Raw genomic sequence first — 13926 nt, 5'->3', positions numbered from 1 at the left:
AGATGATGTGAAAGTTATACGAGTGTTCATCGTGGAAAAGGCAGAAGAAGACATAGGCCACCGCCTCTCGCATCTATTTGTTATCACGTTCCCTTCAGACTCCACGTCTCAGCATGGAAAATTGAAAACCGCGCAGCCGTGACAGCAGAGCGTCGCTCTTAAAACTGGGGAGCCGCAATAATGAGCAGCTCGCGTGTTTTTTTTTTTTTTTGTTTGTTTGTTTGGGTTTTTTTTTTTGGTTCACTTTGTGCTCACACGTTCTGTCGTTAGCAACAAACGAACTTCCTCAATAGTTTCCACGTCTTCAGCGGCGCTTTCCTTATTATTCTTGGGGAATTACAGTTTGTAAGGCAGAGAGTGTTGCTCTCTGCTTAAGATTACGTGAAGGTCTTAAAAGTTTTAAATCCTATTTGGGTCACTTTAATCATCTGCTCTGACGTGATAAAAGACTTGTTTTTTTAAGTTATTGAGGAGTTCCGGTGATTTATTATGATTCCAGAAATTGTATGGGATTTCCCCTCAGGGAGGAGATTATTTTCCAAATGCATTTTTCATTGTGTTCTGCGTTTCCTTTTTATTACATGAAGCCCTCAGGATCAAATTCAACCCCATTTTAAATTTTTTTTTCATTAAATGAGGCATTAGGATAAACCTTTCAGGAATTACCTGATTAATTTACGGCAATAATCTGAAATCTTGTGCATCGTTTTGTGGTAATCATGTCCCTTTGTCTTTGTTCGTACATTTGGAAGCAAAATGCCACGACTAGATTTGCATTGATCAGGGTTTTTCTGGCCGATGCCAATTATCGGGTCTCGAATGGCAAATTTAATTCTAAAGCACTTAAAAAACAATAAAAACTGAGCTCAGTACTTCATGATTTAGCCCAAAAAAGCAAGATCTGATCAGCCACTTTTAATCTCAACCTATGTTGATTTTTGTCCTACTAATTAGAATGTCCTGTAGGCTTCATGATAAAGTCAGTAGGTTTGAATTAAAGGAAAATAGTGACAGTTCTTTGTTATTCTGTGTTTAGTGAGAATGAAGGGAAACAAAAAACCTGATTGTTCAGCGTCTGTCCTGCCAATCAGGGAGGAACAGGAAAAAATTGGTCGAGTGATTCCTGCTTTTCTTAAAAGACGCGACTCGTAATATTAAAAATGGCATTTATTTAATCAACGTGAGGTTTTAGGGATTAAAAAATGTGAAAATATACAACAGATATGTGTAGATTGACATGCTAAATATAGAAATTTGAAATGATACACTGACAAGAAATATTCCTGATTCTTCTTTTTATTTTTTTTACAGAAACTCAAAATAAAAATATCCTGCTGTTTCTGACACATCCAACAGAAAATGAAACCCCCTGTTTTCCATCACAGCATATCCTCCCAAACTTTATCTCATTTTTATTATACTCGAAAAAACGTACAAGCTGTACAACCTCTGCTTCTCCTTTTGCTTTAAACTATTAAGAAGAGTTGGACACGGTTTCAGTGACATGCATGGTTTCGTTTTGCTTTTCTCTGCCAGCAGAGATGTCCTCTCCCACAATGAAGAAGCCAGAAAAGCCACTGTTCAGCCCCACTTCCCCGCAGGACTCCTCACCACGACTCAGCACTTTCTCTCAGCCTCACCACCCGGGCCTATCAGGTGTGGGACACAGTGGTGAGTCAAAGCACACTTTTTCTTCATAAACATAAACAAATAAATCGGCGCAAATCTAAGCTTGCGGTCATGATAGAAAGTACTCTCTCCTAGTTCTTGGATCTTAACCAGGTTACAACGTCACTTACAGCTCAAGTGTATAAACAGTTTTTTAGTGCTGTCGTTATTTAAATAACTAGGCTGGGATAAAAAAAAAAACTACATCTGGATTTAAGAGCGCTGCTAATCGAAGCGCTTCCTTATTGATCTTCTGTAAGTTTGACCTCCTCTATAAAATTAGGAGGTTTTGGTCCAGAGCAGAAAAGAGCGTGTCAAAGACGACTGCAGTTATTTCAGAGAAGCAAATTCACATCTCTAGTCAGTGAAGGGTTGGACAGATACTTCCAAACAATTAGAAATCTGCCCTTGTAAAGAGGAAAAAAAAACTTTTCAAAAGTGGAAAACGTTTAGGACGGCCGTCAATCTTTTCCAGAATGGACATTGATCCAAATTTGGAGGAATTGGGAACAGCCCAAAAGCTACATTTTACACTACTACCCTCAGTTAGCAGGTTAAATGTCAAAGTTTGTGTAAAAAAAAAAAAAAAGGAAATAAAACCCAACAGATGCAACTTGTTTGGAAATGTTGGCAGGAGAAAGTCTTCTAGAGAAGAGAAAATGATGGCTGGACAAAGGTTGCATTTAAATGACTAACAACCCGTCTGGAAATCTCAAATTATACCAAAGTAGAGATGCAGAAACTCTATGCGTCAACCATGACTGTGCACCAATGTCTACAACAGAATGGCTCAAAAAGAAAAGGCTGACGGTCCAGTCAAAGTCCAGATGAAAATACTAAAGAGAGCGAGACATCAACGAACTGAAAGACTGTTGTTAAGAATAGATCTGACTTCAACTTCAACTTATTGGTCCTAAATGTGGCTCCAAAAGCCGTTAACCCACTGAGTGAACACTAGACTTTAAAGAGAGCCTCATTTTATCTGAACCCTCTCCTCTCTCTCCGTCTTTCCTGTCTGTGTGTCTTTCCCCACAGTTATATCATCGAGGAGCCCCCCTTCACACTCGCCCCTGCAGTTCTCAGCCTCGGCCATCCTGCCTCCGGCGCCGTCGTCCTACTTCTCGCACCCCACCATACGCTACCCGCCTCACCTCAACCCCGCCGATCCCCTCAAGAGCTACGTGCCGTCGTACGACCCGTCCAGCCCACAGAGCAGCCAGGTCGGTCTTTTTCTGTGTGCCTGCAGGTTTAAAGTATTAGTTTGGGCTTACTCACAGAGCCTCCAGCCTTTGTTCTTTATCTTGTTGGGCTCTGACCTCGAGAGATTAAAGATAAGATAAATTACAGCACGCAGTATTTCATTAATGCCTTCAAGATGCGCTTGGAAGTTGGGAATATGTTCCTGTTTTGCTTGAATTTCCTAAATTAAAAGACATTCCTGTTAGTTATTGCAAAAGTATTCACACCCCTTGAGAGATTCCAGGTTTTGTCCCTTTACAACACGCGTGTCAAACTCAAATCAAAGCAGTTTTTATCTGTTTACTGCCAAATTACGTCAATCAGTCCCTCCACTTTCTTGCGAATTATCGTGGAAATTCACGCAAAATCAATAAATCCCTCCACTTTTTTTGTGCTTAATGCATAATTGTGAGTTTATTGCAGATTTCTGGCAAAAATGGTGAAAAGTATTGGATTTAAGTGACTGTTTACTCCAGCTCACAGGTGGATGTGTTTCTTACTTCTACTAAACATCTACCTGAGCCTTACTTGATTTATAATCCATAATAATACGGCGAATAATAAAAAAGTTGCATTTGCCATCATACATGAGTGCAAATATTTCTGAATTAGTACCACAAACGTTTTTACTGCAAAAAAAATCCCAATTGTGAAATCCTGGACGAACTGAAAAGACATTCAATCTTACTTACGTTTAAGAATGTATGTATATTTTAACAGTTAGTTTACAGGTTTCAGCAAGACGTTCTGGCACAACCGGCCCTTTAAGAGCATTCAAGATCTTGATTTGGCCCAAAATGAAACTGAGTTTGACTCCCCTGCTTTACAATCTCAAGCTTTATTTTACTAGGATTTCATGTGATTTAAAAATACAAACATTATCATTTAACTGCAATAATTGCAAAGTGAGTGGAAACAGAAATCTGAAATGTGTGGCATGCACATGTGCTTTGCTCCTTTGAGGTAGCACGATGCTTTTGGAAGATGGATGCAGTAAATTGTTGTTGCTGTTTTATCTGATAAAGATGTACTATAACACAAAACTCTCTCAGGTTTGGAGAATTCGGTTAAAATGAACTCAAAGTTTATTTTAAAAATTCTCAATACCATTATTACTTCACTCTCCATGCTACAAGTGACGACAAGAGTTGGCAGGAGTTAAGCCAATCTAGTCTAAGATACCATTAAAGGTCACATTTAGGCAATGTCTCATGACTTTTTATGACATTTGTTTTAAATTGTTGCCGTATAAATAAACTGAATCGAATTAAACACAGAATGTTAAATATTCAGTGGGATTGTTAAGATTAAAGTATATTCCTGCGGTAGAATGGACCAGTCAAAGTCCAGAGCTGCACCCAATTAAGAATCTGTGGCACAACTTGAAAACTGATGTTCAGAGATGATCTCCATCCAATCTGCCTGAACTTCACGAGCAAAAAATTTATTTTCTGGATGTGAAAATCGCCCAGAACCTTAAAGCCGCAGTGGCAACAAACGGTGGTACTTCAAAGTATCGACCCGAGGCTGAACACCAGCACATTTTCAGAAACAAAAAGTGTAAAATGATGTATGTGTCATGAAGTGCGGGTGGTGAGAGTGGTGAGGCAGAGGCAGCGGACCCAGGTATGATGAATTATGATGGTTTAATGAAGAAAACTAGTCCAAACAACGAACAGCAGGCACATGGAAACACTGACGACGAAGAAGCTAACATTGACGAGGACCCGACAAGGAACAAGGAACACAGGTGGAGTTAAATACATGGGAGGGTAATCACAGAACGAGACACACCTGGAAACAATCAAGGGGAGGACAGGACAACGAAGAGACTCAAGGACACAGAACACTCTAAATGAACACAGAAAACACAGATCCTGACAGTACCCCCCCCTCAAGGGCGGCTACCAGACGCCCACAAAACAAAAACACAACAAGGGTGGGCGGAGGGCGCCGGACGGGGGGCCAGAGTCCAGAAAAAACAAAAAACAACCCACCATTGTGGGCGGAAACACAGGAAGGGCCAAGAGTCCAAAAACAACAAAAAACTACCCACAGGGTGGGCGGAGGCAAAGGAGGCGGGAACCACGGAGGTGGTCTGGCGGTCGTCCGCGGCGGCGGGAACCACGGAGGTGGTCCGGCGGTCGACCGCGGCGCTGGAGGCGGGAACCACGGAGGCGGTCCGGCGGCCGTCCGCCGCGCTGGAGGCGGAAACCACGGAGGCGGTTCGGCGGCCGTCCGCCGCGCTGGAGGCGGAAACCACGGAGGCGGGAACCACGGAGGCGGTCCGGCGGCCGTCCGCGGCGCTGGAGGCGGGAACCCCGGAGGCGGTCCGGCGGTCGCCCGCGGTGCTGGAGGCGGGAACCCCGGAGGCGGTCCGGCGGTCGCCCGTGGTGCTGGAGGTGGCGACGAGGAGTTCCGGGGGCCGCCCACAGACGGCGACGACGAGCCCCCCGAGGCAGGGTCTCTGGTGGAGAACAGGGGGTCTCAGTTGGAACGCGGGGGGTCTCGGTCTCGGGTGGAACGCGGGGGGTCTCGGTCTCGGGTGGAACGCGGGGAGTCTCGGTCTCGGGTGGAACGCAGGGAGTCTCGGTCTCGGGTGGAACGCAGGGAGTCTCGGTCTCGGGTGGAACGCAGGGAGTCTCGGTCTCGGGTGGAACGCTGGAGGTCAGGGTCTCGGGAGGAACGCTGGAGGTCAGGGTCTCGGGAGGAACGCTGGAGGTCAGGGTCTCGGGAGGAACGCTGGAGGTCAGGGTCTCAGGAGGAACGCTGGAGGTCAGGGTCTCAGGAGGAACGCAGAAGGTCAGGGTCTCAGGAGGAACGCAGAAGGTCAGGGTCTCAGGAGGAACGCAGAAGGTCAGGGTCTCGGTAGGAACACTGGGAGTCTCGGAAGGAACACTGGGAGTCTCGGAAGGTGCGCCGGCTGGAACGCCGGCTGATTCGGCCTCGGGTGCGCCGGCTGGAACGCCGGCTGATTCGGCCTCGGGTGCGCCGGCTGGAACGCCGGCTGATTCGGCCTCGTGTGCGCCGGCTGGAACGCCGGCTGATTCGGCCTCGGGTGCGCCGGCTGGAACGCCAGCTGATTCGGCCTCGGGTGCGCCGGCTGGAACGCCGGCTGATTCGGCCTCGGGTGCGCCGGCTGGAACGCCGGCTGATTCGGCCTCGGGTGCGCCGGCTGGAGGTGAGCCGGAGCGGAGCCTCGGGGCCGGCTGCGGAGGCGAGCCGGAGCGAAGCCTGGGAACCGGCTGCGGGGGCGAGCCGGAGCGAAGCCTGGGAACCGGCTGCGGGGGCGAGCCGGAGCGAAGCCTGGGAACCGGCTGCGGGGGCGAGCCGGAGCGAAGCCTGGGAACCGGCTGCGGGGGCGAGCCGGAGCGAAGCCTGGGAACCGGCTGCGGGGGCGAGCCGGAGCGAAGCCTGGGAACCGGCAGCGGAGGCGAGCCGGAGCGAAGCCTGGGAAACGGCTGCGGGTCCGGAAAGCGACGAGGGGCCGGGTCTGCCGGCGGCTCACGTCGCTGTCTCCGAGCTGGCAGCGGAGGTGGTAGCTCCGGAAAGCGACGAGGGGCCGGGTCTGCCGGCGGCTCACGTCGCTGTCTCCGGGCTGAACGTGGAGGTGACGGATCCGGAAGGCGACGAGGGGCCGGGTCTGCCGGCGGCTCACGTCGCTGACTTCCTGGACGGAGGAATCGACGGGGGCCGAATCCGGGGGGTGCCAACACCAGTCTTGTCCCCCGGAATAGCTCCCGCTGCAGGTCGGCGAGGGCTTCAGTCAGCTCCCTCTCCTCCCTGCCGGATCTCCACCTCGGTCCGCTCCGCCTTTTGGGAGGGAACCTCACTCCAGCTGCGTCCATTTTGCGCAGCCTCACCGTTCGGTCTGGTCGGGTCCTTCTGTCATGAAGTGCGGGTGGTGAGAGTGGTGAGGCAGAGGCAGCGGACCCAGGTATGATGAATTATGATGGTTTAATGAAGAAAACTAGTCCAAACAACGAACAGCAGGCACATGGAAACACTGACGACGAAGAAGCTAACATTGACGAGGACCCGACAAGGAACAAGGAACACAGGTGGAGTTAAATACATGGGAGGGTAATCACAGAACGAGACACACCTGGAAACAATCAAGGGGAGGACAGGACAACGAAGAGACTCAAGGACACAGAACACTCTAAATGAACACAGAAAACACAGATCCTGACAGTATGATTTTCCTTACACTTCACAACGACGCTCTTTGTGTTTGTCTGTCACATAAACATCCAAATAAAACACGACAAAGTTCTTGAAACGCGACAGAATGTGAATGAGATCAAGGGTTTTAAATGCTGCTGAAAGTTACTGTCACTGAATATAATTGGTTAAAGACACTCTCATAAATCCCCACTGCAAAGACTGCAAAGACTATTAGTCTGCTGTAATTTACACCGAGTTATGATAATAACTAAGACGATTATAAACCCTTGAATGTTTCTGTCCATATATTTTCAAGATGACATAACGCTCGGGGCAAAAGGTTATAATACACTTGGAGCCTTATGTTTGCAGTTAATTTAAAGGGAAAAACAACCGCATGACTCCATAAAAAAATTATAAAATCAGCCAAACTCTTGCGACTGCAGTCACATGTATGACACGCAAATCCCTATCAGGACTCGGCTGTAAATCAGACTGCTTTCTGCGCTTTTGTGCGTTTCGGCGAACACAGTGCGGGCCAGTGTGCGCCGCGAGCGAGCGAGCGAGCCCGGCGTCTGTATAGATGAGAAAAGCCGTGTGATATTTATGTGAGTTTTATTTCCCCGCTGTTCTCACTGTAAACAAAAGCCTCGTAGACGACTCCAGCTCCAGAACGGCGGGGGGCAGAGGTGGGGGTGTTGCTCTAGAGAGAGAGAGAGAGAGAGAAAAAAAAAAACCACGGGGAATGATAAAGGTTGTAAATATTTGCCGTTGCCGGGGCCGTGCTCTTGTGCAGAATTAACTGGCCCTCTGCTGGGGTTCTGGAGAAAGCAGAGCTGGAAGACCAGTGGGGGGATGGAGGTGGTGGTGGAGGGGGTTCTGCAAATAACACAGCGCTTATAATCCCATGGACGAGTGCCAGAATGTTTTATGCTTGCTTTAACGCAGATTATATTACACTCTAATTAAACATTCTATTCACAACGAAGGGAACCCTGCGGATTCGATTCTTCTCCGAAAAGGCCTGGTTGAGTTTTGAACTCGGGGCGGCCCCAGAGTGAACGGCCCAGACAGTCTCCAGCCGTCTCAAAGAGCAGCTCCCACTTGCTTCCTTTTATACAACGCTCCCCCACCCCTCTTATATATAGTCCCTCCATAGCGGCGCATTCACACCATTGTAGCGGGTCGCGCCGCAGTCCTCTCTGGCTTTTCATGCCCCTCGTCCTCCTAAAGTCCATTTAATCATTGTGAGGAATGATGTAGGAAATCCATTGTCGTTTACACCTCACCCCCCACCCCTTCGGCTCTTTTTGGGTATTAGTAATAACTGTGACAAGACGGCAAATGAAAGGTCTAAAATCTTTAAGCGAGAGTTTTTAGTTGGGCATTTTAATTCTGTCAGGTCACTTAAAAACAGGGGCCTTAATCAGGGCGAGCTGTTTTGTTAAAATGCAGTGGCATGCTCGTCTTATTTTATTGAGATCGGGCCAAGAGCGCGTTTACAAGCAGAGCCTGGGCTTGTAACCATAAGTCACTGTGCAGAGGATGTCCTCTTGTAATGTTATGGGTTTTGTTAGGAGACAAAACGAGTGTAGTCCTGCCATGTTTATGGTTATGGTACAGCTTCTTGATTCTGAGGTCTTATCCCGCTCCACCGCGCATCATCGGCTAAACGAAGGCAGAACAAGTCATGGAGCTGTGAAGACGTTGTTTGGTTTCGCTTTTGTTTTTCATCACACTTAAATGTTTTATACCATCAGACTAATTTTCATATTAGGCATATTAGACCTGAGGAAATACAAGCTGCATTTTGTAACCGGTTGTGCCACTCTTGCCGTTAAGTGTTTACAATAACTGGTGGTGAGTTTTTCACATTCCTATGGAGGAATGTTGGCCCAATCTTCTTTCCAGAACTGTTTTAACTCGGGCGTACCGGAAGATTTTCAGCCATGAACAGCATGTTTAGGGACGCAAAGCAGCATCTCAATCAGATTTTGGTTTTCTAAAGAGAAGACCTAATGCTTCGATCAAAAGCAGCAAAGCATTCCTCGACAATCACACCACCACCACCGTGTTTTCCTGGTCATTTGATTGTCTTTTTTTTAAAGATATTTTATAACAGATTTAACAAATTACTCATTTTCCAAAAAAGTTCCACACTTGTCCCATCAGTTGACAGAATATTTTTCCCAGAAGTCTTGGGGATCACTAAAATATTAATATGAAAGACATTATGCTTTTTGGGATCTTAATGCCTACTTCATGTTGTCAGGCAGCTTCTGTTTGTGTTTTAGATAATATTTCAGTGACAATTGTTTATGTAGCTGGTAAAATTTAACTCATCGGTCCAAAAAAATGCTATGAAAGGTCTGGGAGATGCATCAACTTCATCGATTAATCAAAGTTTTGGCTTGTGAGGATAAAATTTTTTGGGAACTCTGGATGTTTTTCCACCAATGCACTCCTTGGGTTTCCATGTCCATCTTGTTTGCAACATCAATTTATTTGGACTTTGACTTCAGGTCAGCTCTATGACAGAGTACTAGTATTGTTTAATTACCAGAATAAAGTGGTAGTTTTATGAGAACGTTGGCAAAACATTTAAAAAAATTAAAATAAGGAACGTTGAGCACCTTGTAAAGTTATAGTCCATTTACAGATAAGAAGATACTTAATCTTTTAACACATCAGCATCAAATTATGAAGCAATAGAGCAACGGCTGAGTCTGTTTTAAAGAAAGAACTTTTTTCTCAATAAAACAACTTTTTTCTTCATAATTTTAAGACATTTTTCTGGTATAATTGCATCTTTACTTTGCTAATATTATGACAATATTCTTGCAATTAAGCAAAAAACATCTCATAGCCTAGCCCTTATACTGTCATGCAACTCCCAGAAGGGATGATTGAAATATTTTCTGTAATTTGTCAGAACATTTTTAGAAAAGAAAGCAAGACAAAAAAAATCCATTATAAAGGGAAATCAAATCTGGTTTGAAAAAAAATCTGATATTTTGCTTTTACGCCACTTTACCCACCTCTGTTTTAATGCCCAAGTTGACAAGAGGGCGATTACTTTTTCACACCAGTCCAGATTGGTTTGGGTCCCTGTTTCCTCTTATAAAATTATCATTTAAAAATCCAGTAATTGCCTAATAATACTTGTCTAAAGATCTGAAACTTTTACGTGTGACAAAAAAAGGCTTAGAGGGCAAAATCTTCTTCATAAGTGATTTCTTTATCTCTCCCTCCGTCTGTCTCTGCCTCACATGCAGCCTAACAGCAGTGGTCAGGGGGTTGGGAAGGTCCCAGGCCACTTCACCCCGGTTTTGGCTCCATCCCCGCACCACGGCCCGGTGCGACCCGTCACTCTTTCCATGCCCGACACCAAGCCCATCACCACATCAACAGAAGGTAGGCCGGCGCCGCGTACAGGCATCTACTGCATGCAGCAGTTCCAGTTTATGATTTATGAATATACTGAAAAGATTTTGCCTTGAGTTTTTCATGAAGGACTATCTACTGCAACATTCATATATTTATGGGTCAAAAGATCTGAGAAGTCCTGATTTAATTTCTGACTGAAGTAAAAAAAAATCACATTAATGATGACTAAAAGCTTGTATTGACAACATCAGTACTATTTAACATACGTATCTGGCACTAAATTGTTTTTACTTCCTATAATGTGACACTTTTAGGTGGCAAGAGCATTATATTTTATTTTTAAATATTTTTGTAGGTATTGTTTTTTGTTCTTTTTATATATTTTTTTATTTTCATGCATTTATATATTATTATTATAAATATTAATATTTTAATTTTATTGTAATACTTTATATTTACTATTTCATTTTCATTTTTTTGTTCAGAAAAAAAACTTTATTCCTCATTCCTAAATACAACAATTGTTCACATGGCTCCAGTGATAACATTTAAAGGACATGTTATAATACACAAAATAAATGAAAAGCATTCATTTACTTTTATAGGGAAAACATTACATCTATAATAGAAACATCCATCCATCCATCCATCCATCCATCCATCCATCCATCCATCCATCCATCCATCCATCCATCCATCTATCTTCCAGCACCCCTGTCCCCAGTGGGTCGGGACGGGTGCTGGTGTCTATCTCCTGCTAACGTTCCGGGCGAGAGGCAGGGTACACCCTTAATAGAAACATAAGATTGGTATTTTTCCAAGTTTATGTAGTGTTTGTTGGAATTACTGAAGAATCAGAGTGGGCCAATGAATGAGCCTTGTTGGTCTCCTCTTGTTTTTTTTTGTGTTGGTAGTTTTTTTATTGATATTTCTCACACTAACAGTTGCTATTCTCTCTTAGCTTATTGTAACTATATCATCTCTAAAGACTTTATTTACAACCTATTAAAATGTAATTATTTTAGAAAGTTGTGCTTGAAAGTAACTAAGTGGTCTGACAACTGAGCCCTGTGGGACGCCCCCAGCTCTTTTTCTATGTAGTGCTTCCTGTTTATGGTGGCAGATATTTAATGATGTCAAATTCACTTTTATTCAAAGCTAACTGGACCAAAATTGTCTCTTTTTTTTGTGATAACTCGTCACTCAGGCTACTCAACTCCTGGCACACCAACGTCTAATCGTTTTGTAGGCCTGAGCCCTAGAGATCCCGCCTTTCTCCACCAGCAACAGGTGAGCTGTTATTCTCTGTTTCAGCTTTAAGCTGTTCCTCTTAGTCTGATTATTTTCATCCCCCACTTCTGAAAGATATATATATATATATACATACTGTATATATATTTAAAAAAAGAGCAGATCTGAACAAACTGGCAGAACAGCTTCTTTCGCAGTTGATGTTTAATGAAGCTAAAAACAAACAAGCTATTTTTTCCTTTCTTTTTAATGTCATCTTAGCACAGGTTAAGATTTATATTTAAAAACACTTTGTCAGTGAGAGAGTGTGGCTGCGATTTAACAGGATAGTTTAGAGAAAAGAAAATCAAATCTTTTGCTCCATTTAGAGAGAGAGACACACAAAGGTGAAGGGTCACTGTCTTCCTTGTCTCCTCTGTTTCCTTTACACATTTCTTTAGACACTTCCCCCTTTATTTACAAGCTGATAATAAAAAGGTGCCGTCGTGTTACTGTAGGATGTCCTCGGACAGAAGTGGCAGCCCTTTGTGTGTGTTTGTGTGTTAGATGCGTTGCAGTTTTGGGGCGTTTTCGGTCGAGAAAGAGAGGCTGCTCCCCTCCACCGTGTCTTATTGAAAGAGCTGGTCCGAGGCCAAGGCTTTTCCAACCACAACTAATTGAATGCATCTGCACACGGCTACATAATGATCGCCGGGTTTCTCCCCGGCTCGGATCTTTATGTTTCGTAAAAATCACAAACCTGGCCTCTGTTTTCTCACTGTCTGTCTCTCTCCATCTTTTATTTATTTATCATGGGATTTTGAAAAATGTTGATTTAAAATAGAGGGGGACAAAAGGGGGAGATGTTAGTTTTTTAGTCTGGTTTGGGACGCTTTTATTCCACTCGGGAAAAGAGAGAGAGGAGGAGGAGGAGGAGAGGGAGGAATCACTTGGCTGATGTCGTACAGTTTGTCTTCCACATTTTCTGGTAGCCGTGTTTTTTGTGGGGCATGAAGCGAGCTCAGAACACAGCAGCGATCCGAGTGCAGCTGCTGAATTTCATCCAGCGATTTGCTCTCAGACTCGCTCCAGATTTTAAAGCTCGAATCAGCCAAGATGTATAAATATCCCCCAAAGAAATCCAGCAGCAGTATTATTGACCACAGTTTGGAAAATACCTAAAAATGAGACAATTACAACTTTCCTCAGGATTATTAGCTCGTGTTCCCGAAGGTTTTTTCCTTCCCAGCGACTCGTCTTGTGTCTTCTTGTGTCTGTTTCTGTTTTGGTTGTATTTGAAGACCTGGACTTTGGCCCCTCGGGGCAACAAAAAAAAAGGAGACTCGATCAGAGCCAAGTCTCTCAAGACTAAACAGTTTCTCAAAATACTCCGTCATTGTCTTCATCTGGCAGTGGTGTGTTTATTGTGTCAAGCCCATGAGGTTTTTGCGCTTCGAGATGATAAACTGTGAGCGTTTTGTTGCAACGCTGAGCAGCACTGGGCCTCTTCTCCTCTTTATTTGTGCTCACATCTAAAAGATTTGCGCAAAGACCTTTTTTTTAGATTTCAAAATAAAATAATTGGGATGAAATAATATTTCTTGCAAAAAGCATTCATACTCCTCAGACTTTGCCATATTTTGTCATGTTTCAACCACAAACTTTAAAGTTGTGCCTGTTATGTTTAGCTGCTCAAAGCTTGGGGTATTTTTTGAAGAACCTTACCACACTTTAAACTTCTCCGTAGCTTCATCTCTGAGTTGTCTGCGGAGCTTCTTGTCTTCATGATGACCTCCGAGGCCTTCACAGAACAGCTGGATTTATGCTGCGATTAAATTACAAGACAATTGGTTGCTCTGGATTTTATTTAGCAGATTTTCATTTTTCATTTCTACTCTTACTTTGCCATGTCCATTTAAATTTTCCACTTGTGGGACTAATAACAAATTATCTTATCCTTTTACGTTTTAAAATTACACATTAATAATATTCTTCCAATTCACAATCATGTGTTACTTTGAGATCCCTTGACATTTGTGAGAGTAATGAGACAAAATGGGAGAGGCGCCGCATGTTATTTGTTCAAACTATTGTTATTTGAGCTGGAATTGCTAAATTATTCTAAAACAAACAGATTGGAAGAGTTTTACAATTAAAGGGGGCCCTTAAAATTTACGATAATGATAAATTACACACACGACACATTTGGCTTAAAGACAGAAGAAAGAAAAAAAC

The 13926-nt window shown here is 44.1% G+C and overlaps 1 protein-coding gene across 5 annotated transcripts in view; it reads left to right on the top strand.

Moving 5' to 3' along the window:
* LOC116732832 (nuclear factor 1 B-type-like) overlaps nucleotides 1-13926 on the top strand; it is a 93152-nt gene that overhangs the window by 66267 nt on the left and 12959 nt on the right. For 3 of the 5 annotated variants that reach the window (XM_032583340.1, XM_032583342.1, XM_032583338.1), the window contains 4 exons: nucleotides 1537-1671; nucleotides 2704-2888; nucleotides 10350-10488; nucleotides 11669-11751. In XM_032583340.1, coding sequence (XP_032439231.1) covers nucleotides 1537-1671; nucleotides 2704-2888; nucleotides 10350-10488; nucleotides 11669-11751 — 542 coding nt within the window. The remainder of the gene's footprint in view (nucleotides 1-1536; nucleotides 1672-2703; nucleotides 2889-10349; nucleotides 10489-11668; nucleotides 11752-13926) is intronic. The other 2 variants (XM_032583341.1, XM_032583339.1) reach the window with 1 other exon arrangement.

The sequence above is a fragment of the Xiphophorus hellerii genome, chromosome 14, assembly GCF_003331165.1.
Source record: "Xiphophorus hellerii strain 12219 chromosome 14, Xiphophorus_hellerii-4.1, whole genome shotgun sequence".
NCBI lineage: Eukaryota > Metazoa > Chordata > Actinopteri > Cyprinodontiformes > Poeciliidae > Xiphophorus > Xiphophorus hellerii.
The sequence above is the reverse complement of the archived record's forward strand: the minus strand, read 5'-3'. Positions and strand labels throughout refer to the sequence as shown.